This window comes from Thermobia domestica, chromosome 17 (genome assembly GCF_964235325.1).
Source record: "Thermobia domestica chromosome 17, izTheDome1.hap1.1, whole genome shotgun sequence".
In the NCBI taxonomy this organism is placed as follows: Eukaryota; Metazoa; Arthropoda; class Insecta; order Zygentoma; family Lepismatidae; genus Thermobia; species Thermobia domestica.
Window position 1 is genome coordinate 160,321,679 of NC_137470.1, and position 14,758 is coordinate 160,336,436.

General features: G+C 37.1%; 1 protein-coding gene across 3 annotated transcripts in view; it reads right to left on the reverse strand.

Moving 5' to 3' along the window:
• The window catches only part of Fhos (Formin homology 2 domain containing), a 792,187-nt gene that overhangs the window by 336,400 nt on the left and 441,029 nt on the right, over nucleotides 1-14,758 (reverse strand). For all 3 annotated transcript variants that reach the window (XM_081744509.1, XM_081744508.1, XM_081744510.1), the window contains one exon: nucleotides 6,446-6,555. In XM_081744509.1, the coding sequence (XP_081600635.1) occupies nucleotides 6,446-6,555 (110 nt within the window). The remainder of the gene's footprint in view (nucleotides 1-6,445; nucleotides 6,556-14,758) is intronic.

Sequence of the window (14,758 nt, forward strand, 5' to 3'; positions counted from 1 at the left end):
ATGGGGCAAAATACTTAATAGTATATAATTCCCCCTCCTTTAAGAGCAACTGAACGTTGTTATTTTTCTCCAAATTGTAACTACAGATGAAACTGCAAAGAGTTATGTCAAATTATCAACTGAACGACAAAGAGATGGCGATGCTTTCTTACATTTTATAGCATGCGAATGTACAAATAGTAACTTCAGTACTACAAAATAAGTAAATAAATATCCTATGAAAACATGAAAATTAGCTATTATAGGTCTTAATCTTCTTCAAGTGAATTGAACAACGTTGATATCGTTTGTTGAAGTATTTGGTTTTCTTCTGCACTTACGGGTTTGCCTTGTTTATGTTTAATAGAATAACTGGGAGCAGCTGGTAACCTGCTGGCTTCCTTAGGCGACATCTTTAAATTGTGGCGCGCACTTCGTGTGTTTTGTTATTTGTTGTAACAGTTTTCTCTTACAAATTTGATTTTGGTTCAAGATTTCGATCCTATATAGATACATACTTTGAGTCGAAATCTAAATGTTCTTACTGTGCCTCAACAATACATTAATTACTATAATACATTGCATTTGTTGTGTACTATTTGCTCATGGAAGAATAAACTGCTATTAGTCTCATTTTCAATGTTGCTAACTCACAGTTATTTTTCAGTTTTTCTCAAAGAATGGTTGTCAAACAGTTGTCATTTCATGAAAATGGACTAAGAAAATGAAAAAGAGAAATTAAGTGTATTCGCTGTCCTTATTGAAGATAATAAGTTCCTTATAGTATTTCAGATCATTGTTTGACCTTTCATTAGACATGAAGAAATAGTCAATTAAAAAAAGAAAGATAGAATGAGGGGGATAGAGAGAAGTTCTTAAAGAGGATAAAAACTATTTTAGTGATTCACTACGAAGTAATATGAGTCTAATTTTTTCAATTATAATTTGTATATCGCCTTTTTAAAATGCGATCAGAATAAATGATCATTTAAAAGATGCAAAACCCGAATATTCGGTGCCAGAAATTAAATAATGTAGAAAGGAATCTTCAACATTTAAGAATTTTATAATATTGGATAGGAATGTTCATAACTTTTGAGTCTTATTTTTTTCTGGCTGCAGTGAAATTAAGAGGAGGTACTATGTGCATGTTAAATAATGTGTCTTTATTCCTATGTAGAATCTAAAAAGTTTCTTGGAATTTGTTGAATATGATGTCGATAGAGTCTTCACACTCTCATGATTGATATTAGTTTATGGCGAAACTTTTCTGTTAGATGTCAAATGAAAGGATAAGTCACGAAGATTCAAAACATATTTTATAGGTATTTTACTATATATAACAAAGGAAATAAAATAATAAATTCTCTGTTCAATAAATAAGTAAACTCAGTAGTTTTCAAGTTTTTGCAGAATTAACAATTGCTTGTTCCAAACACTCGCTCGCCTATGAAATGAAATCTTTTGAGTTTTACGTCCCACGATTATGCAGGCTAGGCTAAAGGAGACGGTGATGATGAAAACATGAATGAAATGGTGAAATGAAGAAAGTGGGAGGAAACTGAAGAACCCCGAGGAAACCCACGCACACGGTGTTTGTCCACCACAAGGTTCACTTGGCGCGAGCCGGGAACGAACCAGAAACCCCATGTGCCAGAGGTGAACGCTCTACCATTGAGCCACCGCGGCCCCCCAAGAGCTCAATTTTGAATAGAAGTAGGGTGTACAACTGCACATGTTTCTAAATCTAATAATTAACTTCTTTGTGGCTATATGATCCGCGTACTCGTCATCTTGCAGGAGACCCGCGTTCGATTTCCGGAGGAAATTTATGTAGTTCGGATCACTCGTTCGGCTGTAGGTCCAAATCTCATAAAATCTTGTTGTTGAAGGAGACGATAAACTTTAATGCATCCATCCAACCATAGATCTGCTAGTAGGGCCACTAAGTCATCATGTAATAGTGGCTCTGAATCCTAACATTTTAGGTAGATTCTCAGCTAGAGGAAACGTTAGGAGTTGGGGTAGTAAGTTTTAATTATAATTTACACTGGTAGAAGAAATTCAACGTTCTGCCCTTCTTCCTTCTGGTGCGTGTCTGCGTTTAGACAGTAGTTCAAAGATTCAGGAAAGCAGTGCGTACGCCACCGCAAACGAGAGAAAATGGTTCCTGATTCTCCTATCACAAGCCCATGCCATTTAATTTTTAATCTAATTGTTTTTCTCCCTTCAGTTTGTTTATTAATTTCTTAGCACAAAATTACATATAACATTTTTTGTTTAATTAGCTGGCAACATTTCTGCACTGCAGTCTGCATTGTTTACAAGGGGTGCAAAGCTTCGTGAAAATCAGAATAGTGCAGTGTCGATGTCCTGCCATTGTTAGGTTCACACTTTAAACCAGTTTGTTTTCCCATTGAAGTTCTGTAACACGATTCGCTTTTGATATCATGTTGTTTAAAGAAAAGCATTTCCCACTAGGTTTTTTTTTTTTTTTTTTTTTTTTGTACACACAGAACTTTCTTTTAACGGCAATGACATGTACGTTTGAGTAAAATCAAAATATCACGCACCGAAACGTATTAATATACATAAAATATGTCATATAGGCCAATGATTTTAGTGTATCTGAATTCGTGCTTATGATGAGACTGACATATATATAGATCTATTAACCACAATTTTAATATATAGTGTACAGTGGGCCGAAGACCCGTGGTCAGGCGTGCATCCAGAAATTTTTGTTGGGAAGGCTCAATACTACATACAAGCCACCGCGTTTATGTAGTATTGAACGGGTATTATTCTGTACCCGAAAACGCGATAAGTAACTGTAAAATGCTTCCACCTGTACATTACTGTATATTTTCAGAAACAAATGATAAACTAGATTGTTTTTATAAGAGAAAAATGAAATGAAATCTTTTTAAGTTTTACGTCCCATGATTATCCCAGCTAGATTAAAGGAGACGGTGATGATGAGAAATGAATGAAACGGTGGAATAAAGAAAGTGAGAGGAAACGGCAGAACCCCGAGAAAACACATGCACGCGGTGTTTGACCACCACAAAGCTCACTTGGCGCGAGCTGGGATCGAATTAAGGACCCCATGCGCTAGAGGTGAATTTATAAAGAAAGAGTACAGATGAAGTGTAAGATCAAGTTTTCATGCTATATCAATCATTTCCCTGTTAAACAAGCATGGTTTCATTGATAAATTGTACAAATGTATTTTGAGTTAGGAAGTTTGGGGGTAGGGGGAGTCCCAATCCATTGTACGCCCATGGGAGCAACCCACATTATTAATAGAGCAACGCACATTATGTTTTATTTTTTCCAAATTATGCTTTATTGTTAATTTCAATCATGGTTTTACATTAATTGTGTATAATGTATAATTTTACTATATATTAAATATTCTAAATATCTTGATCTATTTATTAATATTTTATGCAACCAGTTTCTTTCATATTTAATGAACTCTCTACTTAATACACTGTAAAAAGATATGCTTTACTCGAGTCAGTTTTTTTTCACTTTTGTGCAACTTAAAGGTAGGGCTGTTCCGATAATCGAGTAATCGATAACAATTCGATAACATTTCAAAACCGTTTCATCGATAAAGAATTTTACTTTTATCGAATTATCGAACTTTCGAGACTCCCGAAATGTTTGAGACTCTCGAAATGATTGAGACTCCCGAGATGTTCGAGACTCCCGAAATGTTCGAGACTCTCGAACTGATCGAGACTCCCGAAATGTTCAGGACTCTCGAAGTGTTCGAGGCACTCGAAATGTAAGAAACATTAGACAACTTCGAGACACTCGAACTGTTTGAAAGCAGCAAATACAGAAATATATCAATATGATCGCATTTGTCGAGTCGCTTGAATATTTAGAAAAGTTCTGGATTATCGGAGTGTTCGAAAGAAACGATGTATTCGAGGTTCCCACAGATCTGTACAAGGTATAAGCAGTCTGCCAGAAGAGAGAAAGAGGAAGATCACCCGAATGGAATTGGAATCCAAGACAACATTAGTCTACTAATAGTCACTTTGCCGATTGTGGGGAGGCAGAAAAATAATTTTACATATGATTTCGACAAATACAACTTTGCAATAACTTATCAGATGAAAAAAGTTGTTTGACTAGTTTGGCTGCAAGAAGAAATCATTGGAGAGGTGAAGGAACCGAACTTTTCATCACTACTTTTGATAATACCCGAAACTTCGATAATTCTCGAAATATCGATAATACCCGAAACTTCGTTAATACTCGAAATGTTGATAATACCCGAAACTTCGATAATACTTGAATGTCGATAATACTCTAAATTTCGATAATACCCGAAACTTCGATAATACTCGAAATTTCGATAATACCCGAAACTTCGATAATTTTAGATACTCGAACGGTTTCGAGTAACGGATGACAACTCGATAAATTTTCACTTCCGAAGTTCGATAGGTCTTCAGCCTTATCGAACACCCCTACTTAGAGGTGCATATGTACAGAGAGGGAAAGTTTAAGATGCCACCAAACAGTACAGAAAGTGGTCAAGTTCAAGAGGTACACACAACAATATAGTGTGGAGTTCTTGTGTACTATTCGTTGTTGACGGAAAGTTTTATTCATTTCCTTTTTTTTTTCTCCACATCAAACGATTACACCGAAATTTTACAGAAATAAAAAAGAAATAGATTTTCATTGTTGCATTGTTATGTTCTCAATGATTTTGCTTTGTAAATATTGGTTTTAAAAAATATTAATATAGTATGTTAAACTTGCAGTTAAACAGAATTTTCCAAGCATTGTGCTATATATTTTAAATTATGCTTTATGCTTTATTTTCTAAAATTATGCTTTATTATACCTTTAAAATTAGTTTCTTCTGGACCCTTAGACAACCACAACAATGTTCAAGGTACCAACCATATGTGTAAATTGATGTTATGCTTTTGGGTTGCTCTAATTATTAATATTCTTGCTCTTGCAATGATCAATTTCCAAGAAATAAAACACTTCTAGCGGTAAACACGAACGAAAGAAATTGGTATTGTACAAATTATACGAGATTTTTCGGATAATATAAATGGTTTGTGAAATTAAAAATATTCCCCTATAAAAGTCCGTTATACGGAAAACATAGATTCTACTTTCTCATTTCTACTTTTGCTTTGAAGAAAATGTTTCTGAACAACGAAGTTCTTTTTAACACTTAAGATTGTATATGATAATTCAGTTTAAACTTATAACTAATTAACTTGCTCTATGGCCAATGGAACTCGAAGGTTCAATGCCACGTTCACAAAAGCTCTCCATTGACTTCCATCCTTAGCCAACTGGATCCAGTTTCTACTTTGTATTTCTATTTCTGTGAGATCCTTCTTAACATTGTCCTCCCATCTGCGACTAAATCTTCCTAATGGTCGTTTTCCGATGGGTCTTCCAGTCAAGACTTTGAAAGCGTTTCCACTGTCTTCCATTCTAGCTACATGACCTGCCCATCTAAGCCTCCTAGACTTGATGACCCTAATAATGTTTGGTAAACGGTATAAACTATGCAGTTTTTCGTTATGAAGTTTCCGCCATTCCCCAATCCCGTTCCTGGGGGCGCGGTGGCTCAGTGGTAGAGCGTTCACCTCCGGTGCTTGGGGTCCCTGGTTCGATCCCAGCTCGCGCCGTGTGGACTTTGTGGTGGACAAACATCGTGCTCGTGGGTTTTCTCGGGGTTCTCCCGTTTCCTCCCACTTTTTCATTGCACCATTTCACTCATTTCTCATTATCACCGTCACCTTTAGCCTAACTGGCATAATCGTGGGACGTTAAACGTAATGATTTCATTTTTTTTCCAATCCCGTTCCTCTTGGGTCCGAATATTCGTCTGGGCATCTTATTCTTAAATACTTTCAGTCTACGTTCTTCCTTCAGAATAAGGGACCATGTTTCGCAACCATACAGCACAACAGGCACGATTACCGTGTTGTATACATTTTAAGCTTCAAATTCCTTGACAGAATTCGCGACGACAAAAGATTTTGAACTGTATAATAACATGAATTTCCTGCTTTCAGTTAACATTTAAATTTTTCGTGGATATAGTTTTGGTAAAGTTAAAAAATAAATGATATTCTTTAGATTTTAGTAAGCTAAAACCTATAGTTAACTTGGATAACTTGTGATACCGTGGGACTTGGTCCAAAACTTGTTTCTTTGTGTATACAGTCGATACATAATTGTACTTCTTAGCTCTACATAATAGTTGATACAAGCAATGAACAATACGATCGGTAGCGATTCCGATTTCAAGGATTGGAGAAGTTGAATTTTCTTCTAGTCATTACTGAATTTGCAATAATTTATTTCATTAGCAGTCAAGACATGAAAATAACTTTAAGAAAGAATTCAAACAATTCTTGAGTCTTGTAAAACAAGACCCCAGTTGTAGCTGAAGGAATGTACTCACTTTTCTTGGAAGCCCTCGAACTCCTCTGGCTGTTCGCTAATGCTTGCCTCCAGATCGAGATAAGCCCCGTAGTCGCCATCTTTGTAGAGTTGTAGAGCTGCATCATCAAGCTGAAACCAAAAAAAGAAAATAAAATGATTTACTAACGTTATATCATCCAAACATATTAAAGCTTACGTGACAAGAAATGTACTAAGTAAAAGCATTTAGTAAATAGATGTATACCCTATTCACAAAATAACAGAAATCAGGATGAAATTACTACATTCAGCACCACAAACGAAATACGATTGTTTTTACTGCGCAGCAGCAAAGAATTATCATATGACAGCGACAATTATTATCAGTAGGGCCCTGATTTATCAAATAATGGATATCAAATAACAATCAATATCTGAATGGCGAATTTCGGCTACCCGTAAGTTTAAGGTCCCTTTGCTATATGAGACGTGGACCTACAGTTTAATTCGAATCACCGCAATGCGTTCCAATTTTTAAATGCTATCCCACTGGCAATCAAACCCGGGACCCCGTCAACAAAATGCGTGCGCTAGTCACCAGATCACCAAGGAAGGCATATTGTTTATCCGATACCGAGCAACAACAAAACAGTGAATGTGAATAATGGCAAATATCAAATAAGTAGATATTATCCATTAAGAAAAAAAATCAAGAACCATTTGTATATGACCACCCTTAAGAGACGGATGATTAATAAAAATGAACGTATATGAAGAAAACGGTGAAATGAAAATCTGAAAGGAAACGGAAGAACCTCGAGAAAACCCAGACTAGATGCTGCCCAACTGATATTCACATGGCCTTGGATCGAATCAGAGACCCCTTACACTATGAATGAGCGCCATACCACTAAGCCACCGCGTATCCCCTCCTTAGTATGGGATATGTACTTATTCAGTATTATTCAGTCCAAAATCTTTTGACGTTACGATTTCTGTCGATGAATTTGAAGCTTAGAGGTCTCATCACTGCGAAATTAAAATACCGCTAATTTTACAGTAATTATGTGATATCTTCAAATAGATAAAAGATAACTGAAAAGTGGAACAAGACCTCCCTAGACAATATTATTCTGCGTGAGATACCGTTATCATGACTCATTTATCTGCTTTCGATTTCCAGTCATTTAGAAAACTGGCATTTATTTTCGCGTTTCTAAATAACTACAAACGGAAAGCTACTAGGTGACTCGTGATAACGGTTCCTCATGCAAAATAACTTCGTCTAGGGAGGTCTTGATCCACTTTTCGATTATCTTTTATCTATTTGAAGATATCACATAATTACTGTAAAATTAGCGGTATTTTAATTTCGCAGTGATAGGCACTCTTAAAATATATCAAACGATAATCATAACTGTTGTTCTGTATGGTAGCGAAACATGGTCGCTTACTCTGAGAAACGAACACAAACTGAAGTTATTTGAGAACAAGATAATGAGACGAATATTCGGACCCAGGAAGAACTGGAATGGAGAATGACGGAAACTTCATAACGAAGAACTACTTAATTTATACCGTCTACCAAAGTTTATTAAGGTCATCAAGTCTAGGAGGCTCAGGGGGCCAGGTCATGTACCCAGAACGGAAGGTAGTAGAAACTCTTTCAATCTTTTAACTGGAAGTCCAATCGGAAAATGATCATTAGGAAGACCTAGGCTCAGATGGAAGGACAATATTAAGATGGATCTCCCAGAAATAGGAATACAAAGTAGAAACTGGATCCAGTTGGCTAAGGATAGAAGTCAATGGAGAGCTTTTATGAACGCGGCATTGAACCTCCCTGTTCCATAGGCCATAGAGTTAGTTAAAGTTGCGAGAAGGAATACTACCACATTTTTAACAACAAAATATGCATATTTACAAGAATCTTCTAATGACTGACAACAGAAAACAGAATAGGTGAGTCCGAATACTATACTCATCAAACAGTGCGCCACGATTAGTAACCATAAATTCACATAATGATCACCCCTCCCACAAGACACACACACAGTACGTGGTCAGCATATGAGTGGACCATACAATGAGTCCGTCCCACATGCCTCCTCTTCTCACAAGCTACGTAGTTCCCACACTTCTCACGAACTCCGCGTTGATAATTACTTTAATGATAAAGTTCCCGTATTTAAATACCAACTGATTGTGTTTCTTTGTAATTACCACCTTGTTTAAAATAGAGATGTGCTAAAAACAAAAGAAAGAGAAGATAGAATCACATCTTAGTGGTCTCTCGTTTCGGTAACGTACTGTAATTGTTCACAAAACGGAAGTTCTCAATGGCCCAGTAACACATAGCACAAGTAGGGTTTTTTTTTTTTTTTTTTTTTTTTTTATTAATTAAGTTGCCGCTGTGCTCAAAGCCTTCATGCCAGAGTAGCTTTAGTTTCCGCTGCGTAAGTGAAACTGTCATGGATTAAAAAAAAAAAACTTTAATGCATGTTTATCGTTTAATGAAAAACAAGTAAGATTAACACTTTCGCTCACTAACTTTGCAATTCTGCAGATTGTCTAACAAGGTACATTCACGAAGTGTCCCCCCGGAATTCGTGTAAAATTGATTCAAATGCAAAATACTCCTCGGCCTAATGTGTGTTGTACTAATTTTAGCGGCCCATAGTGGTAATTTTCATATTTAGGGGCCTTCATATATCCGGAATTTATTCAACCACTACTATAAAGCTCAGTGACAAAATTGTTTTTAGTTTCTTTAGATATAATTGGACATGAATGTGGGCATGTGCAAAACCAATTGGATCAAGTACTGCTTCTTTGATAGATGTTACCCATCTTGGCAGCCATCTTGCATTCAACTTTCGATTTTTCAAATTGGAGCAGGTGCATGTGATACATTAAATTCATGCACAGTTTTCTTACAAAATTTCATTAGTGCAGTGAGTTTCGCCATAGCTTGTACCATTTGCAAGGTATTGCATATTAAATGTCAGATACTTCACGAATAGTGATCCAAATAAAAAGTAGTGCAGGGCCCCGTGTGTATATGTAATCTGTTACGTGATTTATCGTTGACGAAATATTCTCTGAACGTACATACATACAGACACAGACGTCAATACGGAAATGGTGGGTCTTTACCCAAATCTGGTCGTATCTGGATTTACATTAGGCATTTTGACCGTAATGCAATACTTCTTTGTTACAACATGATAGTAACAATCACTCAGAGAAATGTAATAAGGTTATGATACCAATGTTACAAAGAGTTCCTTTGTACCTACAGTATTTTTCCAGTTAGAAATTGTTTTAATTTGTCAACATCAAAAACATAAGCGTAACTGATATTACTGTGCAATGTCTATTCACAAAGTGCCTGGATGGATTTAACATGCAATATCTTCCGAGCGGTACAAGCTACGGTAAAACTCTCTACTCCAGTGAATTTCCGAGAAAATTATACACGAATTTGATGTATCACATGCACCTATTCTTATTTGAAAAAACGGAAGTTGAATCCAATATGGCGAATCCAAGATGGCGGCTGGGGTGTGTAAACATGTCAGAGAAGCTGTATTTGATCCAAATTCTTTTGCATATGCCCACATTCATGTCCAGTTTCATCTAAAGAAACTAAAAGCAATTTTATGTCCGAGCGTTATAATACACCGTAGTTTATGATTGAATTCCCGATATATGAAGGCTCATAAATATGCAAATTACCAGTATGAGCCACTAAAATTAGTACAAATACACAATGGGCTTCTGAGAACTTTGTATGTGAATCAATTTTACATGAATCCCGAGGGAACACTTCACGAATTTACCTTGTAAGATGATAGCTGATTTTGAATGTGTCCACATGGATTTTATTTTAAAGTGTTGGATCCGTAACGTCATGAAGAAACGGAAAATTGGAATTACACAGTCCAGGAAGTGAATTTTCATTTTTATGGCAAAACCACAAGTGTTAATTTCGTAACTTATATTGTAGCTAAATGAAAGCCGGATCCAGTTAATTCTTTCCCTTAGTTGAAAGTTGTAAACCGAACACTAATTTTCTTTTGTCATTTCAATGGAAAAAAAAGAACACAGCAAAAGAAAATTCCTTAGGCAATACAATGAAATAACTATATACAGGGTGCCCGAGAAATCGCTAATCACTTTTGGTAAGGAGCATTTCAAATGAAGCGTTTATAATAGCAAAGAAGACACCGTAGGTCAACGAAATCACAATAGTTCGACACGACTGCCTTCCATATCCAAGCAGGGTAGCATCTGAACACAAGCTGCAACATTGCTGGGGTAATTAATTGCACGCACCGATGCCGAAATGCGTTCACGCAGGAGCGCCAAATTCCTAATTTTCACATCCTAATCTCCAATCCTACACCTGAACATTAGAGATCTGACGCACCTGTGCCAGCAAAATGGGCAATTTGGCTGGTAAAGGGTGTCGAGTGTAGTGATGAGTAAATATGCTCTCTTAAGTGCCGAAATAATAAGGCTGTCGAGGCGTTTAGCCATATATGGCTTGTCTTAAACGGGAAGCAACCTTAACTTATATTACTGATCACTATCACTGGCATTAAAACATGCAGTACGAGGGTATTTCCGAAAGTTTCCGGCGTGACATTGAAATACTGCGCGAATAGTAACATGCCGCTCGTGGCATATAATATCCATCTATGGAAGCAATAATATACTAGTTTGAACTGTCTGGCTGTGTCAGTGCGTTGAGCTCGCATACTGCATGACAGTGCTCCAGTGCACATTGGCGTTGCCGTCAAGACTACAATGAAAGATTGTGGCTTCGATGAGGCTCAGCACCCACCTTACAATCCAGATTTAACATTGCAACCTTCGCAACAACAGCCGTGTAGACTGGAGCGTTGTAATGCAATATGGGAGTTCAACGTACTGTGACACTGTCTCCAACAAACTGACCCAACTACACATTTAAAACTTAAACAGTATTTCTTCTAACAGATGGCACTATATGCCATGAACGGTTTATTATCAGCTTCCTGATATTTTGGGTATCATGCCGGAAACTTTCGGAAACACTCTCGTAATATGTAACAAATCCCGTTCGATGCATTTTACCTTCTATGTTTATATTCAACATTAGGTTTATAAATATTTTACAAAATTGAAGGGTCTAGTGATAGGGAGCTATGCCATAAATCCTGAAAATTTTAGCATTTGCCATTTCTAATCTCTCACTGCCATATGTTATCTATCGTGTGAACTACAATCATGTGACATAGCTCCTGCGTTTTCTGCAGCGGATATTCTGGGTTCATGAATACGTCCTCAGAAGTATTTTGAGTGAGAGAATGAGCTATGCCACTTACCGATGGTTGAGTTGATTTTGAGTTTAACGTCCCTTTCAGTAGCGAGGCTATATGAGACAGGATCTACTGATCAACGTGGAATCCGAACCGCATGAGATCCCGCCGGCAATCAAACCCGGGTCCTACCACGTCAGAGGCGCGTACGCTAACAGCTTATCACTTATCCGTACGCTAACCGCTTATCACTTATCTGTACGCTAACCGCTTATCACTTATCCGCACGCTAACCGCTTATCACTTATCTGTACGCTAACTGCTTATCACTTATCCGTGCGCTAACCGCTTATCACTTATCTGTACGCTAACCGCTTATCACTTATCTGTACGCTAACCACTTATCACTTATCCGTACGCTGACCGCTTATCACTTATCCGTATGCTAACCGCTTATCCACGAAGGAACTATGACACTTACTGATGGTGTCTGGTAGTCTATGGCAGTAGAGGAGGTACGAACAGTTGAACAGTAAAATAGTACAGAGTGGTGTTGCAATATCCGGTGCTAGCTTTCATACCACGAAAATACTGCTGTGAAATTTGATACAACACTACCAGGTAGACTCTTCTTCAAATATACCTAGTTTGACATGCAACTATTAAAGAAGGTACTATTTCGTCGTTCCAAAACCAGAAGAGATCTCATGGTTGATTATCCTTATGTGACTACACTTTCTGAAGAAACACCACTACTCTATTCACATGGACGACTCATACCAGCCCTGAAGTTAAAAGATTTCATGGCAATATATCTTACATCCGTCCAGTTTTGTATAGTGTTTACCAAATCTAACATCCACAGAAACATAGGATGGTAAAGATACTCCAGAAGACATGTTGTCTTTCTGTACTTCATACGTAAATCTGTGAACATGATTTACACTCAGGCATAAGTATTTAAGTCATGTTAAAACTCTTTGATGTGCTATATTGATTTTTTCACATGTGTATACCACAAACATTATACCATGCATTTAATAATAAACGCTATTTACATTGAAATTCATATTTTTCCTTTTGCATAATTTACTTAACGATAAGTTAAGAAGTAAAAAAGTGACCCTTTATTAAACAAATTATCCAACACGATGCTTTAGAAAACTCAATGTATTTCCATTTCTTGTCGAAGTGGCATAGCTCCCTCCCTCACTAGACCTCTCAATTTGTGAACCAATAAAAAATACAATTTACTGAATTATACTTGTATGCTTAATATTTTAGCGTGTACATTATACTGATTAATTAAAACAATGCATCCACTGAAAACGGAAGTTACGCTATTGAACATAAGAGCATAACACGCGAATTCTACACAATCATAACGTAAAGAGATCAGTCCTTAATACATTGTACTTAGTATTCTGAAGGGTCATGTGAATACTGTTTTCATTTTCTCTCTGCAATTATCGTCTAGACACTGCAGTACTTCCATGACATGGATTTTCGCCTCCCCCTGTCCCGTCACATACAAAAAAAAAAAAAAAAAAAATCTTATGAACAATCCACTCATGTAATTATCCAACAATTACAGGTCTTACTAAGGCAAACTAAATACCTTCATAGAGAATCATGTGGTTAGTTGTTCTCGCTTTCCAATCCGGATTCAAGTCTTTTATTGCATAATTTCTAAACCTGAATTTACACTACCGACACTAATGATAATAATTAGTAATGATAATGATAATCCTACTTATATTCAGGTTTTCATCTCCTTTGTGAACTGGCGCTGCAAATGGAAGCAAGATTATGTTGTAATTCCAACTCAGTACTGAGCTATCTACTTTGACATAAACAGTAGATTTGCACTACCCAGTGCGATCAGTATAGCATCTTAATTAAGAAAAATATTTTAGCAAGCAACCTGTAACATTAACTCTACTCGTAATCGGAAGGTTCTGATGTTGATTCTCGCTAGTAACATTCTTAGTTCAACGTAAAAAGCTTCAATTATGTCTCCTAAAATATAGTTTTTAATGCTAGGTCTAACTGCCCCGTCAGGCGAACGTAAATTGGACGACTTGGTAATTTTCTTTAACATTATTCGCTTTCCATGGCGCATTTAAGACAGTATTAGTAGGGATGCGCACGAGACGAGTCGAGACAGGATTTTCCTGACAAAATTCGATTCGAGACACGGCTCTTTCAATAGTGAAATATACATTTTCGAGTCGAGACATCACTTTTACAGTACATTTTCGAGACGAGACAGCCACAAATCTTGTCTCGTGCGCATCCCTAAGTATTAGTGATACAAACCCGTAGGAAAAGTCCCATTTTGTAAAGGAATAAAGGGAACATTCGTGAAAGTTGACAACATACACTGGGATTTCACCAACGCCAACAGAATTCTCTATTAGCAGGAAGCAGGCTAATAACGCTTGAATAAAAGTGAAACCGTAGAAACAAACTTCCATTATGTAAGTGTGATAACTCTTTGGCTATGTCCGACAAGATGCCCTTTAGTTCGGCAATATGTGGTCAGCACTCAGCTCTTCTAACCGTTGTTTCTGGCTCTCCACACACGACTTCGCTACTTTTTAAAGCTCAAATTGCTCCTCAACTGTCTCGCAACTTTGGGTGGGTCTGGGTCAATGCCGAACTCTGTGCCCCATCGGGAGTTGCACCTGAAACAACATACATGAAAGACACGTGTTCTGATCATTGGGTTAGGAGAGCAGTAGCTGACAATTGGAGGGTTTCAAACACGAGTTGCTGAGGTTTCCTTCTTTTTCACCTCAACTATAGGTTGGTGGGCAACATGGATATTTTAAAACTTTTTTTTCCTTTGGGAGAGCTGTTTTATTCTTTGAGATGCGCTTTTCTTTGTAACTGCACCTATGTATTCTATCCTTAGTCTTCCTCTTCCTGGTTTTCTTTCTGTCTTTCCCTCTATCAACACGGTGATCCAGTCGGAGTGCAGAATAAGATGGCCAAGCATGCTGTTTCTTCTTTCTCCTATTATCTTCCTGATCTGTCGTCCTTCA